Genomic DNA, 22,928 nt, shown 5'->3' with positions numbered 1-22,928 from the left:
GACTGAGTCTCTCTCATCTCTTCCTCTACTCCCCGGCTGATGTCAGCGGGAGTGCTCAGCCCCGCCCACTGCAGCTGTGATCTGGAGAGTGAAGAAATGTGAGGAATCAGCTGGGAGCGGAGCTCATATAGGTATAGATCGGATTTTTTTTTTTATATTACACAGACACAGGGACACATGTTCTTATGGTACAGATGAGATCAGATGGATTTTATTGCAGTGGGTTAACAACCAACCACTTTAACTCCTATAAATGGATCCTTTATTTCACAAAAACATTGCGGCAAGGGGAGTGACACTTACCTGGCTTTTCAAGAAGTCTAGGAAGTGCTTTACAATGGATTCCCATGAACTCACAAGCAGGACACTGGTTCTCACCTGGCCACCAATGATGCTGCAACTTCTCAGTGGTATGTTTGTATACGATTATTGAAAGTTATGTTTACATTTTTCTATCAGCAGCAAATTTTACAGGTGTGGAATTTTGAAAAATGAGTGATCCTGTATAATAGGTGTAAACTTTCATCCAAAACAAAACCAAAAGAAAATTCCCAGCTTATCTCACCAGACAGTCTGCAACCAAATTATCCTTCTTAACAGTTTGCGTTAAAAAACACGGGTTTAGTTAGCACTAAGAATGAGCTCAGGCGTGTTCACAAACCGCACGTATCGAGTCCGCCACAAAGTCCGCACTAAAAAGCACTAATCACAGGCAGCGAAACATTACCCGATCTCTGCAGCTGCGCATCGGGATAATGTCTCACTGCTTGTGATTAGCAGACTTCCAGGCGGGCTCTGCATGTGCCGTTTGTGAACACGCCTGAGCTCATCCTTAGTTAGCACACAGTGGCGAGTTGAGCTGAGAATTATCTTTGGATTTGTTTTGCATGTGTTGCTGTGAAGGCCAATTATAGGTGGGGGGCAGTGGCCAGTTGTTTGTAAACTTTTGTCCATATATGAACAGACTATTGTGGTCATATGGTCACTGCATTACTCAGAATTAGTAGACTTACCTTTCTGATGTCGTCCAGGCAGGTGATTTCTGGAGAGAGACCCCCGTGCACACACAGGAACTGCTGGTTGAGCAGAGCTGCCAGAGGGAGGCAGTCAAAGGCATCCATGCAGGCGTCGTACACTCGCTCCGAGTACTTAATCTTACCTGAAGGAATAGGATGGGGTGGGATAGTTAGAAAAACATAGACAGACATGACAGTTTGAACGATATCACAAGAGTAGCCATGTTCCAATGATCAAGAAACTAGTCTCATCCTGAACTCCTTGCATGGAAAAATCAGTGAAAGTCATTTACTTTCCTGTTGCCTGAATTGATTTTACAAACCACAATGGATTTTTGGGTACACATTTGTTCCCTGCTCTAGACAGAAGATAAGCACATTGCAGGCATTATCTGCTAGGCACAAGGCAGACACACATCAGGCTTTGGACTTGAAAACTGAAATGAATGGTCATGTGTGACACCACAAGTGTTAACCTTGCACTACTCCACGTCAGCAAATGACAGTAACAGTAGAATACCGTAACATTATTCAGCACATCCAACATTTCTGGCAACACTGTAAAAATGTGGCTAGCTAATAAAGAAGATAGAGACATAGGTCACTGACACACAAAGAAGAAGAAAAAAAAAAAACTGTAAATTAAATTAAAAAATATGTTTTTATTGTCCCTCCCACAGGAAGTGGATTGCAGGATGCTGGTCATAATGCAGTCAGAAACGCAGGTGAACACAGGCACCATCTGGTAGAGGAGTGGACTTGGTAACATCATAAGGAGAATTTAATTGGCCAAGCCAGGCAGCACCATGTTTATTGCAGACATTTCTGAGGTACACAGAGACCAATGCGGGTTGAGTAAGCCATCTTTATGAAAGTGTCCAGGAATATTCAAATGTTCTCCTTCAATAGTTTTTAGTAAAAACAGTAACAAAATCCGTTTTAAATAATAATAATCATAAAAAAAAAAAAAAAAAAAAAAAAAGGGCCCCCAGGTGGTTTAAGCTATAATGTGCCAATATGCACCACAAACTAGCACATTGTGACAGGACTTCCCTACTGTGCTGCAATGTCAGCACTCAGGCACTTCCCATCTTCCTTCTGTTTGGTCTCTTCAATGGCCACTCCGCAATGTCGTCACTCCCATGCAGATCGGGTGCCATGCTGGTCAAAGACAGGTAATTCTCTCCCACCCGAAAGGTGCCTAATGTGGTACCCGAGGGGGGGGGGGGGGGCGTGGGGGGAGGGGGGCAGCGGGGGATGAACGGAAGATCCAGTTCCTCTTTAGATGGAGCTCTGCTTTAAACAGAAAATTGTAAGAATTTGCAGGAGATAATACAAACTCTGTGTAGATTGGATAACAATACTGTGTTGATACATCTTGATTCACAATGATATGAGTTATCATGGCAAGTTGGTAGTCGTTTTTTTATGGAAAGACAGAAGAGGAAGAAAGTTGAACAAAGATAGGGGGAGGGTCTGGGGACAGCAGGGTTGGGGTAGTGGGACAAGGGTAAGTAAGGGTAGATAGGCACACAGGGGTTGTTAGAATGGACAGAGGCCCGGTCTTTGTGAAGAACCCATGGGATACAAAAAAGTCAATGAGCTTTCATTCATCCATCTTAAAGCCACACAGGCCAAATGTCAGGAGAAAAAGGCTGGTTAAAAAAACAAACTGGCCGACATTTGGCCCGTGTGTATGTCGGTCATTCTGACAGAAAGTGGGCCAGCTTCCGTCGAACTTGCATGCTGGAAAACCAACAGCTGCCGACTCCCAATCAGCTTTCGCAGCCAATGGCAGAGAGCACTGATCAGATTGTACTGGCTGTCAGAACACAACAGCTCAGCTGGGGAGATGAAATTCATGCTTGCAACTAAGGGCCCTTTCACACGGGGCGGATCAGTAATGATCCGCCTCCGTGTGTCCGTAAGCTCAGCGAGGATCGCTCCGTAGATCCCCGATGAGCCGTCGGATGATAGGGCGGTCTCCGCACACTGTGCAGGGACCACACTGTCTTTTCTTTTCTCCGCTTTCCCCTATGGAGGATCGGATGAACACGTAAGAAAAAAAATAGGACATTCTTCCGTCTGAAAAATCGGATCTTTGCGGAGGCGGGTGATTACAGGTGTCAGCGGATGTTTATCCGCTGACACCCGCAATCACATAGGGACCTTTTTTTATCCGCAAACGGATGGATGAAAATGCGGACATACGGTCCGCACGTCTGAAAGGGCCCCAAGACAGCGAGAAAGTAATAAAACCAGAGACAGCCGAGAGACTAGCATTTTCAGAAAAAGGTCTCCAATGGCAGTCTCTTTTTCTTTTAAGTACAGGTTTTCTTCCCTAGAAATAAAACCTTTAAATTGGCTGTGTGCATAAATCTTTAATCCACACATTTCAATATTTTATAAAGCCATCTTTAGAAGCAATAAGAGCTTTGTAAGTATGCAGCAGATTTGCAGTGTTCAAATTAAATTCTGTCCCATTTACTCCAGATTATTTGGGTTAGATGATGCCTGTGCACCACAATTCTCTACTGGGATCAGGACTTTTACTGGGCCACTGTAGAATATGCACCTATTCCCCCCCCCCCCCCCCATTACCAGGATTCATCCATGGCCCAGTTTATGATATATGATAAATATGCAGCTTAAAGTGGTTCTAAAGCATGTTTACCTTATTGCATTCCCTGCATTATATATACAAAAAAAAAAAAAGGAAAGAAAAGTCGTCACTGGATTGCGCCTCTTTCCCCCAAAAAACATTTACCCGAGTCCTGTATCGACCCATCACAGTGCCAGTCTGCAGTTCTTCCTGGTCTCTCTTCTCACAGGAGGATCAGATAGCAGAGAGAGCCATTGGCTCCTACCGCTGTCAGTCAAATTCTGTAAGCAGAGCGTAAGGGGGTGGGACCAAGCTGCTGTGTTTTTCTATATACACAAGGCCCGCTTGGTAGATTGCTATGGGGCAGACACAAAAGAAGAGGGGCAAAGATGGCTGGCAGTGGACACCAGAAGAGGTGGTTTGGGGCCACTCAGTAGGCAAGTATGAGATGTTCATAATTTTAATAATAAAAAAAATAAAAAAATAAAAGAATAACATGATTACCTAAAAGTAATGTTAAAAGAGTTGTAAAAGGCAGAAGGTTTTTCATCTTAAACACATTTTCTGCATAAGATAAAAAGCCTTCTGTGTGCAGCAGATCCCCTTGGCCCTCCTAATATTTACTTGAGCCCCATCTCTGTCCACAAATTACTCTGCCATCTGAGCCTTTTCCTCCTTATTGGCTGAGACACAGCAGCACCGCCATTGGCTCCCGCTGCTTTCAAAGCGCTGCTTTCAGAGCAGGCAAGTACAACTTAAAAAGAAAAAAAAAAAGAAACCACACACACCACACAAGACTTTAGAATCACTTTAATCTCTCATTAGTTGGGTTACACAGACCTCTTAAGGTGAACATGTGTGGCGTTTTTGCAGGTGTGGTCTCATTCCCCAGATTCCTTTAGGATAAAGTTTAGATGTGCAGTTAGGGGGCAGTAAAAATGCACAATTGAGCCATGTTTTTACCATCTCCCAACTGCACCCCCTAAGCTGCAATAGACAGTGGAAAGGGCTGGTTACACGCCACAGTCACAATGCTTCGTGTTCGCAGTCTAATCTACCCAACATGTAGAGATTAGCTGCAAGCATTTTTGTGTTTGTCAGCAAAAATAAAGCTAAAACAGGCGGTGAGGAGGTGTCGCATCACTTCCTTACTCCCTGTCAATCACCTCTGAGGTGCAATCCGAATACAACTTAGATCCATGTCTACCCTTATTCACCTTTAATTAATGTAAACTTCTGCTCAGAGCTTACACATGGCTAAGGACTTTCTTCCCCACAATGCCAGTGATCTGCCGGGCTGGTTCCGGCTATCGTGGAAGTTCCTGCGCAGGCGCAATCTGATCAGCCGATATGGTTCCGGCTAACAAGAAAGTTCCTTTAAGGACTGCACAGGCGCAAACTTGCCGACGGAAATTCCCGAACCTCGGCCGGCATCCAGGGCGACGTGGATTTCGAGGAAAGTGGCCAGTCGGCCTCACGTCCTTGCTTCGCTCGGATGGCTCGCTCCGCCTCCTGGCTCTTTTTTAACATCCTCCAATCCACGGGGATGTTAAAGAATGAGCCTGGATGCCGGGCGAGGTTCGGAGATTTCCGTCAGCAAGTTTGCGCCTGCGCAGTCCTTGAAGGAACTTTCACGTTAGGGGAACCTTAAGGACAAGTCTCCGGCACTTGGCTATTGGCTGCCAAGGCACCCAGAACTGCACTGTAGTAGGAATAGAGAAGAGTTCCTCTACACCCTTGCCATTTCTCTCAAGTGGGTGAACAGAGGTGATGGAGCAAAGAGATGGGAAATGTATGCATTAGTGGAGAGGTGATAAAGGAAACCCGCGGCTATGTCATACATGGGCAAAACACATGTTCACCTCATTAATGCACCTTTTACTCCAGTCTCTGCAGCCGAACTCTGTAGCTGCTATAAAACCTATATAGAGAAGCAGCTTTTACAAAAGAGAAAGCAGGGTGGGTATGAGGAGGGGCGAAGCAACCTTTTTAATCTAAACTGTTAGCTTTTATTTCAACTCGATATGGTGGAGTGACCTTTGCTCTATGATAATAAATTTGATATGTTGCCTAATGCAGACGAGACGTCCTCTAATGCATATACTACTACCTCTTCAAAACGGATGAGCCGATGAACCGACGGTGAAAGTAGTGCAGCAGCAAACTGAAATCTAGCAATAGAAACAATGAAGTTGCAGAGGGAAGCACAGAAGCAGACAGCGGCTGCAGCAGACTAAACAGATGGGACAGGCTGACATGTGCTTTGTACTGAAAGTAGCTGGATCTCAGCTTTACAGATGGACATGGTAGAACAGATTGGACAAAGAGCAGCCTGAGGGACAGGGATTAAGTGCACAGTACGTGTACAGGTGGCAGCATTAGCTTCAGCACTGGACAAGAATGAAGTACATTTTTATACAGCATAAAAATACATACATTTCAAAGACACATGTGCTTAACTCCACTAGACATATGGAGGGATAAACACATGCACATAAGAATAGACAAGATCAGGTAAGAGGATGGTATGGTTCACATGGAGAGGAAGACTATTTTCTGCTATAAAACATATCCAATAAATTATTTTTTAAATTTAATTTCTTCATAAATTTAGGCCAATATGTATTTTGCTACATGTTTTTGGTAAAACACCACACACTATAAGCGTACATTGATTAGGTTATGTGAACATTATAGCGCCTAAAAACTATGGGATAGAGAGAGAGATACACTGTCACTGTATTAATGACACTAGCTGGGAAGGGGTTAAACATCTAGGGAGATCAAACTGTGTGCCTAGCCAGTGTTTGTGTACACAGTGTGCTGCTTTCACTAGGGGGAAGAGATCTATTCTAGTCCCCGTTTTGCAGAAACAACTGAGATATGCCTTGCTTACATAGGCATATCAGTTCTCTGTGGATTGTCGACAGGCAGCAGGTACTGGAGGACATAGAGTGCCCGACACCCGCCGATCGGCTTCCGCTTTGAATTATATCACAGCAAAAGCGGTCCGCGCGGACAAAAATGACAGATCACGGATACATAAACATGATCGTTTGCACAGCTGCTGCCCTGTAGCAGTAAAAGTGCTATAGGAAAGTCAGCAAGCAGTTAAACTGGCCATAGATTGATTTCAGACGGTTAAGCAGGGACCAGCCATGTAGATAGGGAATGTTGGAAGTCCCACTGTCAGAATACAATGTCTCATTGGGGAAGATTCCTCTATTTACCACCTTGCTTGTGTGTATGGAGGAATCCATTCATATTTTATCAATTAGCTGGCTAGTCAAAACAAAAATATATCATCAGTTAGCTGGATGTATATGGTCTTACTATTGGTGTTAAAATTAACCTCCACCAACCTAAAAAGCTCAGCTGCAAGCAGATCTGTTTGCTGAACTAAAAACCTTCTCAAGTCATGTTCTAAAGGTTGTGTGTACTCGTGTTTTTTTTCTCTCGCCACTTCCTGGTATTCAGAGGCACTGGTGATCTAGCCAGAGCTTCACAGCTGCCCCCGGTAAGGCTACATCACCAGTGGCTTCCAGGGAGATCTTGTTTGAAAACTGCAAAATCTTGCAGGATTTGGGGGGGGCATTAACAAACTGTGCCAGATCCAATACAGTGCATGCACCAGATCTGGCACAGATGTCATTGGTGGGCCAGCACAGAGAAGGAAGGAGGAAGCCGCCAACCAAAGACAGGATTTAGACAACTGGAGCGCAAACAAACATTTTTGATGGCATGGCTGGTAGCAATATATTATATATATATGCGCTGAGATTTCAGCCCTTTAGTCCCCTGTGATTGCACTACACCAGTGTTTCGCAAACTGTGTGCTGAGGCACATTTGCGGGTGAGCCATCACTGTAACAGTCGGGCAAGACCGCAGCGGCTGGCCGCTGTTGCATTCTGTGAGTTGTAGTCTGCGCTCAAGTGCAGAGGAAACTAAAAAAACTCCCGGAGGCCAGAGTCTTGGGGGCAATGGACGCAAGGGAGTCGGGACGCGCCACTGGCTCGGGCTGCGAGGCTGGGTGCTGGCAGCAACTTTACCACAGGACTATCCCCCCCCCCCCCCCCAGGAGGCGTACAAGGACCTGCAGAGCCAAAATGCTAGGTGAGAGACCCTGACACCCCCCAGCTGACCCCCACACCCCCCCCCCCCATACACTCCATTTGCCCTGCCCCAGGAATTTTTTAACATCTTTTTGGTGTGCCGCAAGACAACAAAAAAAGTTTGAGAAACACTACACTACACAGTTCTTGACTATATACAGTAACAATGTCTACTTAATTTGATGCAAGTTTGCCATAATTTTGGCCTAAATTATCCAGTCTGGACATGATAGAATGAATTGATTGTTATACAACCACATACCTGATTTAATACTCCATTTAATTATAGATTTGCCTCCCATATTTTCCTGTGGAAGCAAACTGGGTTCTTCAAAATGCCTAAATGAATCCTACTCTGGTTCCGCTGTGATCCTCAGCTATTAATGAGCTAATTAAATGTAAAACCTATACAGCTTTAGGTCTACCATGCCGGCAAGCGGATATTAATAGGTGGTGGGTAATTTATACTTCGTATAATCTGCATCATTTTACAGGTATATGAATTACTGAAATATCATGTGAGCTGAAATATTTTTTTCCCCCCATTTGGTTTTTATTATGCGCCACTGGTAAAAAATGGACAGACACAGGAGACAGAACAGAGAGCTGCAGTACATAAACAGGGGACAAGCTCATGGAATACAAAAAGCCATAACACACAATAGGATGTAAAGGACAACAGGTGAAAATATAGCACAGCTGCAACAAAATAGGTAGACAGGCTTAAAGCAGAACTATAGGCAAAAACACTTTTTCATTTTGGGTAGAGCAAGGGAGGGTTGTAACCCGTCAGATTTTGTTTTGGCCATCTGTATCCAATTGTTGGGATTTCCCTTCACTTCCTGTCGCAAAGCCAAACAGGAAGCGATAGAAAATCCTGAAAATGAAGAGAGAAAAAAGTGTTTAAATCTCGTAGTGCCCTGTACATCAGAGCCAAGACAAAAAGCCAGTCTATTCATGTTCTGACATGGAGCATGCTGATAGAAGGAAACCGCATAGTGGCAGAGGGATAAGCCCATCCTTTTGCTGCTTTTCCTTTCACTGTCCAATCACAGCCTGGGGGACAGACCAGGCCTATAAGTGTTACTTAAAGCGTTTGTAAAGGAAACATTTTTTTTCCCCTTTATCCACTTAAGACCCGGACCAAAATGCAGCTAAAAGGACCTTGCCCCTTTTTGCGATTCGGCACTGCGTCGATTTAACTGACAATTACGCGGTCGTGTGACGTTGCTCCCAAACAAAATTGGCGTCCTTTTTTTCCCACAAATAGAGCTTTCTTTTGGTGGTATTTGATCACCTCTGCGGTTTTTATTTTTTGCGCTATAAACAAAAATAGAGCGACAATTTTGAAAAAAAAATTCAATATTTTTTTACGTTTTGCTATAATAAATATCCCCCAAAAATATATAAAAAAATAATATTTTTTTCCTCAGTTTAGGCCGATACGGATTCTACCTATTTTTGGGGGGGAAAAAATCCCAATAAGCGTTTATCGGTTGGTTTGCGCAAAATTTATAGCGTTTACAAAATAGGGGATAGTTTTATTGCATTTTTATTGTTTCTTTTTTTACTACTAATGGCGGCGATCAGCGATTTTTTTTGTGACTGCGACATTATGGCGGACACTTCGGACAATTTTGACACATTTTTGGGACCATTGTCATTTTCACAGCAAAAAATGCATTTAAAATGCATTGTTTGTTGTGAAAATGACAATTGCAGTTTGGGAGTTAACCACAGGGGGCGCTGATTGGGTTATGTGTGACCTCAAGTGTGTTTCTAACTGTAGGGGGGTGTGGCTGTAGGTGTGACATCATCGATTGTGTCCCCCTATAAAAGGGATCACACGATCGACGACGCCGCCACAGTGAAGAAGGGGGAAGCCGTGTTTACACACGGCTCTCCCCGTTCTTCAGCTCCGGGGACCGATCGCGGGACACCAGCGGCGATGGGGTCCGCGAGTCCCGCAGCTTCGGACCGGGTCGCGGGAGCGCGCCCGCGACCCCACGGCTGGGCTTAAAGGACAATGTACCTATACGTTGATGTGCCCAGCCTTACCATTCTGCCGACGTATATCGCGTGAAGGGGTCGTTAAGTGGTTAAAATAACAAACATGCCATACTTCCCTCCACTGTGCAGTTTGTTTTGCACAGCGTGGCCCCGGTCCACGTCTTCTGGGGTCCCTCGGTGGCCGTCTCTGGTCCTCCCCGCAATTACTCACCACAGTCATGCGAGAGCTCGCATGGTGGTCAGTAATTGCGGGCGCGCTCCCGTGATACAGCGAGCAGCCATAGCCGCTTACTGTATCACTCGGCCCCGCCCCTCGGCGCGCCGCATCACCGGATGTGATTGACAGCAGCGCCAGCCAATGGCTGCGCTGCTCTCAATCCATCCGCTCTAGCCAATCAACGGCCAGGCTGAGCGGAGAAGAGGATCTCGGGACCACGTGAGACTTTCGACGGGTCAGGTAAGTAAAACGGGGGCTCGGGGGGGGGGGCCGCAACACCAGATGTTTTTTTACCTTAATGCATAGATTGCATTAAGGTGAAAACATGTTTTTATTTACAACTCCTTTAACCACTTGCTGACCTCAATCCTTATATATACACGTTGCAGTTTGCAAGTGGTTTACCAGAGTTATGGCTGAAGATATTTTTTTTTTTTACAGCAGACGGCCGGCTTTCACACAAAACCGATCCAAATAGCTCAAGAGTCGATGGGCCGGTTTCTGAAGAGGCAGGAAGGGATGCCTCTGTGCAAACAAAAAGTGCCAGAAAAAGTCTGGTCAGCAAGTGGTTAAAGTGGTATAAAAATCTGAAAGCCAAAAGTTACCGTATTTATCGGCGTATATCGCGCACTATTTTCCCCTTAAAATAAGGGGAAAATCGTGGGTGCGCGATATACGCCGATAGCCGCTTCCCGCGCTCAGTTTGAAATCCTGCGCCAACATCTACCAAGTGCAGTACACTCGGGTACATTCGGCCAGGCTCGGCTTCGCTCGTGCTCACGCATAAACGTCACAGAGCGTGAGCGCGAGCCTTGCCGAATGCACCCGAGTGTACTGCACTCGGTATATATCGGCGGAGGCGTTCAAACTGAGCGCGGGAAGCGCGGACTCGACTTGAGGCGCGCGCTGGAGAAGCCGGGAGGACACCATTGAGGCCGCAGACGGATGCCGGACCGGACGATGGACGTTGGGAAGACACCAAAACTGTAAGTAATGCATATAACTTTTTTTTTACAGGAATTTCGGGGGCACTTTAGGGGTGCGCGGTATACGCGGGAGCACGTTATACCGCGATAAATACGGTATATTGCAGCTTACCAATTCTAATCCTGCGTACACATGATCATTTTTCGGGTTGTAAAAAAAAAAAAAAGTGTGGGCTTCAGAGCATTTTTCGGGTTCTGAAAAACGGGCAAAAAAAAATTCGAACATTCGCTCTATTTTTTCACTACGTTTTTAACGTTGTTTTTTGGGTTGTAAAAAATGATCGTGTGTGGGCTTTAACGACGTGAAAAATCTGCGCATGCTCAGAAGCAAGTTATGAGATGGGAGCGCTCGTTCTGGTAAAACTAGCGTTCGTAGTGGAGTAAGCACATTCATCACGCTGTAACAGACATAAAAGCGCGAATCGTCTTTTACCAACACAAAATCAGCAAAAGCAGCCCAAAGGGTGGCGCCATCCGAATGGAACTTCCCCTTTATAGTGCCGTCCTACGTGTTGTACGTCACCGCGCTTTGCTAGAGCAATTTTTTTTCACGATCGTGTGTAGGCAAGGCCGTTTTAATGATCGGGTTGAAAAAAAAACGTCGTTTTTCTAGACCCTTAAAAACGTTGTTTTTTACAACCCGAAAAATTATTGTGTGTACGCGGCATTAGATATGAGGGCTGCATTTGTTTTTTTAGACTTTCTTCTATTGTCACCTGGTAATCCAGCCAGTAAGTCTGTTTTTCAAAAGAACTAGCTTTCTTCAGATGTATCCAGGGCTGGTGCAAGGATTTTTGACACCCTAGGTGAAACCTAATTTTGATGCCCTATTGGCTCCACCCCTGACTCCACCCTCTTTACCCTACCCATGTGACAGGAGGTAGCGCTATACAGGAAGCATCGGCTTCCTCTAGCGCTGGTTTCAGTTCTGCAATGCGCCTCTAACTGCACCACCGGTCGAATGGAGCAGCTGCCTGGGACTTAGTTACATGCTGCAGCCTGCAGAACATGCAGAGGCAGAGGGAAACCAGTGTCCGGGCGCCCCTAGGCAGCTGTGTGCCCTAGGCAGCTGCCTAGTTTGCCTAGTGGTAGCACCGGCCCTGGATGTATCAGTTACAGGGATTAGGCAAACAAATCAACACTGGCAAAGGTGCTTACAATGATCAGTTTTGTTTATTTATGTAAAAACTGCTGTAAGTGTTTATAACTCATTAGCTGGAGTTCAGCTTCAGTTTGTTAGCGTGTTAAAGTGGAGGTTCACCCTAAAAACTATTTTTTAACATATGAGCCAGCATACTAAGTACATTTACTTTTGGCAGGTCATTTTTTTTTTTTCTCTGTACATACCTTTATATTCTGATTTTGTCCAGGGCTTCTGCGTTCTGATGACTCCGGGACTGGGCGTTCCTATCCCTGCCTCAGGCTTCCGATGACTGCAGGACTGGGCGTTCCTATCCTTCGGTTCGATGATTGACGGCTTGTGAAACAGGTCCCCTGTTGCACAACATGCGTCACCAGATTTCCGTAAATAACCGAGCTGCGAGCCGGCACTATACGGCGCCTGCGCCTGCCGTGTAGAGCCGACTGCGCAGGCGCCGTATAGTGCCGACTCGCAGCTCGGCTATTTCCGGAAATCTGGTGACGCGCGTTGTGCGACAGGGGAACTGTTTCACAAGCCGCCAATCATCGAACCGAAGGATAGGAACGCCCAGTCCCGCAGTCATTGGAACCCAGAAGCCCTGGACAAAATCAGGATATAAAAAAAGGTATGTACAGAGGAAAAAAAAAAAATGACCTCCCGAAAATAAATGTATCATTAGTATGCTAGATCTAATTTTAATTTTTTTTTTTTGGGTGAACCCCCGCTTTAAGTTCTGCTAGTACATCCAACACCCTCCACCCACCCTGACAATGCTGCCGTTTAAAAAGGTGTGCCTGTGCTCATTCATCCAGAGTGTAGGCACTCCAATATAGGTGGTGTGTTACTGGCCAGATTACCAGGTGAAAACAAAAAGGGAAAAAAAGGCATACAAAGGAAAACTAATGCAGTCACATCTAAATGATTGGTAAGCTACCATATGTTACATTTTTGGTTTTGAGTTCATTACCACTTTAAATGCAGTGCAGAAAAATCAGGTCTCCTCTCCAGCTAGACTAGAAGGAATGAAATGCAAATCCTTTGGAAGGTAAAGCAGCCCCCATATACTGTATGTACTTCATCTGTGTATTTAGTGGTTTGCCTGCAGTTCTGCTTTAAAAAAGGGAAGTCGCATTATCTATGAGGTTATCAGCATTTCCTGTAAGCACACCCCAAAATGTAGAAAAAAAAAAACCACACACACACAACATATGGTCAAACAAATATGTTGGATGCTCTTGCATAAACAGGTACATGCCATTTGGAAATTTCAAAAAACCTGTGAAAATGTTACCATTGTGTTAATTTCTGTTCACACAAACCTATTTTGGTCTTATTTTTATGTAACAGTCTATGCAAACAGAGTGCATCCTGATCTAATGTTGTAAGAGCGAAAAAGCTCTTGCATCAAAAGACAAACTTATTTTAAACGGCTGTGCAAATTAGGTAAAAAAAAAAAAAAAAAAGAAGTATGCATTAGCCAATTGGAACCTTCCAAATTAAAAAGGAAAGAGTTCATTTTTGAAAACACGTTCCACCAGTTTTTAGGGTGGAACATGTACCTGCAGCCTCTCCCCAATCCCCCTTCCAATTATGACAGCAGGCCAGGGGACCTTCTCCCGCACCAGCTGTCACAGAACGGGGCTGTTCGGGGCTCCATCCACAAAGACCTGTGAATGAAAGAGATACAAGTAGCGACATCCTTTCTGGCTGATGGCTTGTAGTTTTCAATGAACTACCAGGGCGCTGGTGAGCGCTCTAGTAGTTTATCGATTCTTCCCGTCATTCAGTAACTGCCTGCCTGTATGAGTTACGGACAGACAGTCCGCAGGAGGCTGAGATTGTATCTATGATCTGCTAATTGCGAGTGAAATGCTTTACAGGCTCCTACAAGAAAAAATAAATAAAAAATAATAATAATAAATACACATTATGCAAAACGATGTGCATTTATTTTATTAGCATTTAAAAGTAATATTGGGGAGAAAAGAAAAAAAAAAAAAAAAAAAAAAAAAGAAGGATACCAACTAATCCAGAGGTTACAAAACCAAAAAAAAATAAAAAAATAAAAAAAAGGGTGCACAGACACCTATGGAAAAAAAAAAAAAAAAAGTTGAGCTTTAAAAAAGACAACTGTTGTTCAGGGGAAAGTGACAGGGTCTCATAAAAGCTTACCACCTGATCCACTTACTTACCATACATACGCTCTCCCGCTGCTCTGTTCCTTCATTTACATGACAGGCATGTGTGCCCAAATCGCAATAGAGCCAATTCACACAGGGTCGGGGAGGCTTTGGTCTGCATTTCAAAAGGATCATGTGTGTCTTTCAGTCCGGTTTAAGTGTGAATTCAGGCAAAAATTCTGACCCGATTCGCACCTGAACCGGGACGCCCCCGAACCCCATGCTGTGAATCGCGCCCGCACATATGTGAACCTGCCCTTAGTCCTGGCGATTGGCTATTTATCCCCAAACACTGAGGGTTAAAACCATCTCGAGTCCAATTCCATTCTCGATGATTTTCAATCTGGATTCCGACCAGGAAGAGGTCCTGAAACCGCCTTGACCAAAGTCCAGGATGATCTACTCTGGGCCCTGGACAGAAATGAGGCTTCGGCCTTGGTATTGCTGGATCTGTCGGCAGCATTCGATACCATCGATCATTCTAGACTGCTTGATCGATTAGGGACTGTGGCAGGCATTGATGGTATAGCATTGGCATGGATGACCTCATTTCTGCTGGACAGGGTTCAGAGAGTAAGGCTGGGACTGCACTGCTCTTCTGATAGTCCCCTGTTCTGTGGAGTCCCTCAAGGGTCGGCGTTATCGCCGCTCCTGTTCAACATCTATCTGAGGCCTCTGCTATATATCATCCGCCGCCACAACCTATCTTTTCATGTCTACGCTGACGACACCCAGTTCTACATTCCTCTGCCCAGGGATGGGGGGGCACAGATAACTCTGGCCACCTGCCTGGAGGAAATTCAAGCCTGGATGGGGGCCAATTATCTTATGCTCAATGGCTCCAAGACTGAGTGCATGGTTTTATGCAATCAGCCATGGTCGGGCGGTTTCCCTACCTGGCCGGACTCGTTTTCATCGGTCCCAGTGCCATTTACCCAGGTCAGGGATTTGGGAATCATCTTGAACGAGAGATTGACGCTACGACCACAGGTAAACCAGGTGGTGAGTTCTTGTCACTTCCACTGAGGTCGACTTTTCGCTTCATTGAAGAATCGCATAAGATCTCCATGGTCAATGCCATTATTGGAAGTCGATTAGATTATTGTAATGCTTTGTACCTGGGTTTACCTAATAACATCATGCACAAATTACAGCTTATTCAGAATCCCGCTGCGAGGCTACTCACGGGTGTTGGTCGTCGTGACCACATCACGCCATCGCTGAGAGCCCTGCATTGGCTACCCGTGAAGGAACGGGTTCTGTTTAAGACTGGATGCATGGTGCACAGGGCTACCCATGGCAAGGGGCCAGTGTACCTGCAGGAAAAATTCACCAAGTATGTGCCCAATCGTACCTTAAGGTCGGCTAATTTGGAAACTTTGGTGATTCCTAAATTTCGTAAGAAAAAATGCGGAGGGAGGACGAGTGCGGTCCAGGGAGCACAGTTTTGGAACTCCCTGCCTCTAAAATTAAGGCTTGAGAATGATCTTTTTAAGTTCAGGAAGCTTTTAAAAACTGAGCTTTTCAGTCTAGCCTATGGAATTACATAGGTTTTTATAGTTCTTTGATCTGCTACTATTTTAAATTTGATCTGTTCCGCTGCCTGTGTTTTTTTGGTTGTTGCTGTATTGTTGTTCTCGGCGCATCGAGGCCTACGGGTAACTGACTGCGTTTTGTACTTTTTTTTGTACTTTTAAGAATTTTAATAAATAATAAATAAATAAATACATGCTTCCAATTCCCAGAATTCCTAGGTATTTCAGGAGGACTCCAACGTAGTGGCAGATGAGTTTGGCAAAAAGAGAGTATGAATAGGTCGGGCTGAAAGACAGATTTTGAGAGCGAAAAAAAGACAGTGTCTCTGATGGTATAAAAGGAAGGGGGGGGGCGCACTGAATGTTAAAAGGAGAGCTGCAGGTAAGGTGAGTAAAAGAGGGCTATGGTAATTATTTTCAAAAGAATCAGTAACCATAATAGAAATCCATGAGACCACCATTGCTGTAGAAGTTAGAGGAAGGATCCACAATGACCAGAATCGGTGAGCCAACAATACTACTAAGCTCCGGTTATTGTTTTCAGACAGCTGTATTCCAGAAAGCATGGCACAGAGGTAAGCGTACACCTTTATACCTACCTCGAGCAGTCCTTCCCAAATAAAATTCCTGGAGTTATCCTTTGAGCAAGAAGAGTAAATGAGGCTAGGCCAAGTGAAATGTACAGCCTGCTCTAGGTGTTAATCCACAAACTTCCATGTTCAGTAACAAAACAAAAAGTATACAAAGTCTTTAAAGGGGTTGTGTAAAAGGTAAAAAAAATGTTTCCTAAATAGCTTCCTTTACCTTAGTGCAGTCCTCCTTCACTTACCTCATCCTTCCATTTTGCTTTTAAATGTCCTTATTTCTTCTGAGAAATCCTCACTTCCTGTTCTTCTGTCTGTAACTACACACAGTAATGCAAGGCTTTCTCCCTGGTGTGGAGTGTCGTACTCGCCCCCTTCCTTGGACTACGTGGAGTCAGGACGCCCACTAACACAGCTGCTTTGTCTATCTGCAACGAAGAGTCCTGACTCTCCTGCAGTCCAAGGGAGGGGGGTCGAGCACGACACTCCACACCAGGAAGAAAGCCTTGCATTACTGTGTGGAGTTACAGACAGAAGAACAGGAAGTGAGGATTTCTCAGAAGAAATAAGGACATTTAAAAGCAAAATCAAAGGATGAGGTAAGTGAAGGAGGACTGCACTAAGGTAAAAGGAAGCTATTTAGGGGAAGAAGAAAAAAAATTGTACCTTTACAACCCCTTTAATAAGGTGAACGTCATATTAAAAAGGATTTTAAAAGGTAAACACTTTACACAATGCTTTCCCGGTCAAAAAAAAAAAAAAAATCTAGACTTTCTGAACAGAATTTACATCGGTGTTACATTATATGAATGAGCAAAAAGTAACGCTAATATTAGGTTTAAAGGTGCTTTAAAATAATTCCTCCAAACAAGATCTTTAGTGACAGAGTGCAGAGAGGGGCACAACAAGACACAAAGAAACATAATATAGTCTATACTTACATTCTTGCTTGAAGGTGAAATACTCTGTTAAGTGTCGGCACTCGTGGTTCCCTCGCAGCAGAAACAGGGTTTTGGAGTGGATAATTTTCAGGCTCCAGAGGTAAAGGACACACTGTAAGGAGACAGTATTAATAACATTTGTTCAGAAGTAAGCTATGCAGAAGAAGATGTCCTGTACATAAGATTTACCAAAGGGTCTAATGCTGGGTACACACGGGAACCCCCAAGAACACACTGATCAGTGTTGGGTTTCCGGCATGTCCGTTCATCAGAACGGCTTCGGTCTGACAGGGAGCTCTAGACACGGCTAAAAGCCAGCCAGTTCCTGCCAAACACACAATTTTCTGACATTTTCAGCTTGTGTGACAAGGTTAAGGAAAGCAACCGGATTCTTCCGTTACATTATTTGAAACCTATAAAAAAAAAAAAAAAAAAAAAAAAAAAAGGAAAAAAAAAAAAATACCAATAACTCACAAAGCCATCCACAACTCAGCCCCCAGCTACATTACTAACCTAGTCTCAAAATACAATCTAATCGTCCTCTTCGTTCCTCTCAAGACCTCCTGCAATCTCCTGCAATCTAGCTCCCTCATCACCTCCTCCCATACTTGCCTCCAGGACTTCTTCTGAGCCTCTCCCATCCTATGGAAATCTGTCAGACTATCTCCAAATCTACTTTTAGGCGATCCCTGAAAAAGTTTCTCTTCAACTGCTCTCTTCTGTCATTTCCTTTATCAGCTCATCCCACACTATTACCCTTTTGTATCACTTGACCCTCCCATCTAGATTGTTAGCTACAATTCCTCCTGTATTGCAATTGTACAGTTTGCCCCAACGTTGTAAAACGCTGTGCAAACTGTTGGCACTATATAAATCCTGTATAATAATGAGTGGCTGCTGGGACTAACATGAAGAAGTCTTCCTTAGGCAATACGATAAAATAAGGTCTGGGGCACACTTGACCCATCTACGATGCACTGACCTCTATACTGAAGTATCCTCGGTCCACGTAATCCCCCAAGAAGAGGTAGCGTGTGGTGTGAGGAGAACCACCAACCTCAAACAACTTCATAAGGTCAAAAAACTGTCCATGGATATCTCCACACACTGCAAGAAGAAACAAAACACAAAGAACACGCAAGGTATGAAACTGGTTTTTAGGCACAGAAAAAGAGAACTTTGCTATACATTAGAATATATATATATATATATATATATATATATATATACACATACATACACATACATACACATACATACATACACATACATACACATACATACATACACATACATACACACACACACACACACACACACACACACACACACACACACACACACACACACACACACACACACACACACACACACACACACACACACACACACACACACACACACACACACACACACACAAACAGGATTAGCTTTTCATTTGTTTAAAGGGGTTGTAAAGGTTTGTTTTTTATTTTCCAAATGGGTTCCTTCAAGCTAGTGCATTGTTGGTTCACTTACCTTTTCCTTTGATTTCTCTTCTAAATGTTTTTTTCTTTGTCTGAATTTCTCACTTCCTGTTTCTCCTCAGTAAGCTTGCCCCCATCATCTGAACTGTTCTGGCTGGGGTTAGTCAGCCAGAACAACTTACTGAGGAGGAACAGGAAGTGAGAAATTCAGACGAAGGAAAAGGTAAGTGAACCAACAATGCACTAGCTTAAAGGAACCCATTTAGAATATAAAAAACGAACCTTTACAACCCCTTTAAATCAGTGTCGAAAACTTATTTAGGCCTTGGTTTATTTTTATTGTTCTTTTTTTTGTCGCAGCATCCACTACATATACAAAATCTTGATGTAGCCAATTTTGAAATGTAAATGTTATTTATCAATGGGAAACTCAAGTCTGGGACAGAGCCATCTTGGCGAAATAACCTCCACAATAAAAGAGAATATCAGAGCCCCTTTCATATTAAAAGGTCTCCCTCGTGTCAGAGTCTCTCCATACATGACAGCCCCCCATCACATCAGAGTCACCTCTATACAGAAGCCTATAAATGTGCGTCCCCCAATCAACCAGTCCCATCTTTACATCAGAGCCCTTCCTTTTGGCTCCAGCAGTGCGGCAAAGGGGAATTGTCTCTGGAGGCGGGAGACTTCCGTCTTCTCCTGAATGCTGGATCAGAGTAATGCGTTGCCATGGTGCAGGAAAATTTCCACAATCACCGTACCAGCAAATGATGCAGTGCTTTCTGGCCATAAAGAGTCACTGGTTGCCAAGGTGCTGGTGGCCCACCCTCACAACTCATGACATACATTGGGGACGTTTGCCCACTTACAAAGAAAAGAAGGGTCTATATTTTTTTTTTTTTTATCATAGGTGCATTTTAAATGATAGAGACAGACTATCAACCCAAAAAAAAAGCCACATGATTCAAATGATATGAATTGGGTTTCAGTTCAGTGAGTAAAATAAGAATTTGATACCCAAGCAAATCATGACTTTTTGTGCTTGTCAACAAGAACTGAGGTACGATGTTTCTTGTAGTTGGTGACCAGGTTTTCACACATCTCAGGAGGGATTTTGGTCCACTTTTCTTTACAGATCTTCTCTAAATCCTTAAAGTGGATGTAAACCCACTCTCATCCTTTCTAAACTACTGCCAAATGTTTCCCATCTGTCTGTTCTAAGAACAAAAAAACTGCAGATTCTGGGGGTAGGTCTGTTGTCTGGAGCTTGGTGGGTGGAGTCCTGATGTCAGTAGACTCCCCATCCACCTCTACACTCCCCTTAACATGCATTTTGTCCTATGTATTACACTGAATTCTGCTATGATCACTAACATCCAGTCAAAATCCAGAAAAGTAACCACATGACTTCAGAAAAGGAGTGGGGGTGGGAATTAAAAAATAATGCCTGTCTCCAGGCTAGTGCATGAGATATGTAAATAACCTGTCACTCACAGCAAGGGGGCGGAATGGACCAAGGTTTTTCTCTGTTAGGGAGGGAGGAGGGAGGATCTTTTTTTTCCGCCAGGAAAAAATCCTGGCGGGAAAACAGTTTGTCTGTATGGTTTTCCGACAGGCCAAAAAAACACGTATGCTCAGAAGTACGAGACGGGAGCGCTCTTTCAGGTAAAACTAGCGTTCGTAATGGAGATATCACATTCGTCACGCTGTAACTGACTGAAAAGCGCAAATCGTCTCTCAAACTTTTACTAACATGAGGATCAGCAAAAGCAGCCCAAAGGGTGGCGCCGTTGGAATGGAACTTCCCTTTTATAGTGCGTCATTGCACTTTGGCTGGGAAAACCGTTTTTCCTTTCGGGAAAACCGTTGGTTTATTATCAGACAGAAAAAACGCTTGCGTGTACGAGGCATATATGAGGTGTGTAACATCTACGTATTCAAGTGGCATAGGAAAAACATTTTTTATCAAATCATAACATTGATGAGTGTCGATTGAGCCTGTGCTGTGATGATACCAAGTCTACCAGTCTAGTCTAAGCAAAAGGTGAATATAGATGCCGCCAACTTGCCTGTGATGGGGGCCTCCACTTCAAGCATGGTTTTCTCTTGTCTCAAAACAGCTGCTCCCTCTCGGATTATACGCAAAGCCACCTCTTCCTCCAGTCTCCCCTCCTTGACCAAGTGATTCTTCAGCGTTTCCAACTGAGGACGACCTTCCACAAATACTTCATTCATAGCCAGCCGCCGCGTGGGCGGAAAAGGGACGGCTGCAATGAAAAGAAAAAAATCACTGTCTAAAAGAAGGATGGGTACAGAATATATGAAGGGACAATGTGAAGGGAAGAGCGCAAACACTAAGGCAAAGAGCAAACTCCATCATGAGTGTCTACTGAGGAAAAGAAAACAACCTGGGCACCGGTGTCCTCTCCTTCAGTCTAGCTATAGGAATGAGCTAGCAACAATGAAGTGGCAACACTTGAATTGCCACTTGAAACTAGCATTGCCAAACAGAAAAAGCCACCTACACAAGTCTTCCAGTCACATGTGGCAGCACTACCCGATAATGATCTAGTGCAGGGGTCTCCAAACTGCAGCCCGAGGGCCAGATATGGCCCTTTGCTAGCCTTTATATGGCCCTTGGGGCACTATTCCTCCAACTGAAATGAAGCACTATTCCTCCCACTGACACCAACAAGGGGACACTTTTTACTCTACAGATATCAATGATGGGATACTATTCCTCCTACTGATAGGGGCCTTACTCCTCCTACTGACCACCCTGAGGCCATATTTATTCTCACTGGTACTGGGACCGGACATTTTCTTCCCCGCTGGCCACAATTTGGCCCTCCTAAAGTCTGAAGGACAATAAACTGGCCCTTTGTTTGAAAAGTTTGGAGATCCCTGATCTAGTGTATAAATCAAAGTTAGACCTAATCAAGAAGCAGTCAAACCATTTAGCAGCCTGAACGCTTCCTCAAGCCCCCACCATGTATCCCGACGCAACTTGCCCATCTGCGGGCCACGGGCCGACATAGAAGGTGCCGCCGAGAAGAGAGCGGACCCGGAAGTTTATTAAAATCCCCCGCCGAAAAAAAAAAAAAATAGATTTGAGGCCCTCCACCCCTACATATTACGCACACGTTATGGCACCTGAAAACGTTGTTTGCGATGCACATTACATATTGCTGTGCACACCGGAGTGAAAGATACCGTTCTACCACCAGACCACCTCCGGTAGGCTAAGCTGATGACCTTTAGGGGGTTTTTAACCACTTACAGACCGGAAGATTTTCCCCCTCAACCAGGTCATTTTTTGCGATACGGGACTGCATCGTTTTAACTGACAATTGCGCGACGTTGATTGCAAACAAAACTGATGTCCTCCCCCCCCCCCCCCCCTCAAATAGAGCTTTTTGGTTGTATTTGACACCTCGGTTTTTTTTTTTAACCACTTAAGACCCGGACCAAAATGCAGGTAAAGGACCCGGACACTTTTAACTGACAATTGCGCGATGTGGCTCCCAAACAAAATTGGCGTCCTTTTTTTTCCACAAATAGAGCTTTTTGGTGGTATTTGATCACTTCTGTGGTTTTTATTTTTTGCGCTATAAAACATAGAGCGACAATTTTGAAAAAAAATGCAATATTTTTTCATTTTTGCTATAATAAATATCCCCCAAAAATATATAAAAAAACAACAACTTTTTTTTCCTCAGTTTAGGCCGATACATATTCTACCTATTTTTGGCAAAAAAAAAAAAAAAACACGCCCACCTTAAAAATAAAAATAAAATAATGCAGACACCTCATCTAAAGGATTTGCAAGTTACCATTTTACATTTTTGTTTGGGCTGAAAATGGCTTTATATAGTCCTGAACTCTGCAATATATATGCCATATACTCCTCCTGACTGCAGTAGTCCCATCAGCTGGGCGGTACATTATATATTTATTTACAATGTGTATATCTCAACAGTTGGTGGTTGCCAAGTAGGCCACATCTATTTTAAATGAAGGTCTTTTTTTTAAAAAGGTAAGCTCAGACAAAGTGTTCACCTCATACAGACAGACATACAGAAATATCCTATTGTATAAACTACACTGCATTCTATGTACTAATATACAAAAAGGAGG

At 44.0% G+C, this 22,928-nt stretch overlaps 1 protein-coding gene across 1 annotated transcript in view; it reads right to left on the bottom strand.

Moving 5' to 3' along the window:
* Positions 1–22,928, bottom strand: part of PPP3CC (protein phosphatase 3 catalytic subunit gamma) — a 77,392-nt gene that overhangs the window by 28,800 nt on the left and 25,664 nt on the right. Inside the window, 4 exon segments of the mRNA XM_040346162.1 lie at positions 1,014–1,159; positions 17,326–17,437; positions 18,308–18,432; positions 20,861–21,058. Of these exon segments, the coding sequence (XP_040202096.1) occupies positions 1,014–1,159; positions 17,326–17,437; positions 18,308–18,432; positions 20,861–21,058 (581 nt within the window).

The sequence above is a fragment of the Rana temporaria genome, chromosome 3 (genome assembly GCF_905171775.1).
Source record: "Rana temporaria chromosome 3, aRanTem1.1, whole genome shotgun sequence".
Taxonomy (NCBI): domain Eukaryota; kingdom Metazoa; phylum Chordata; class Amphibia; order Anura; family Ranidae; genus Rana; species Rana temporaria.
This window is presented reverse-complemented; position numbering and strand designations above follow the sequence as displayed.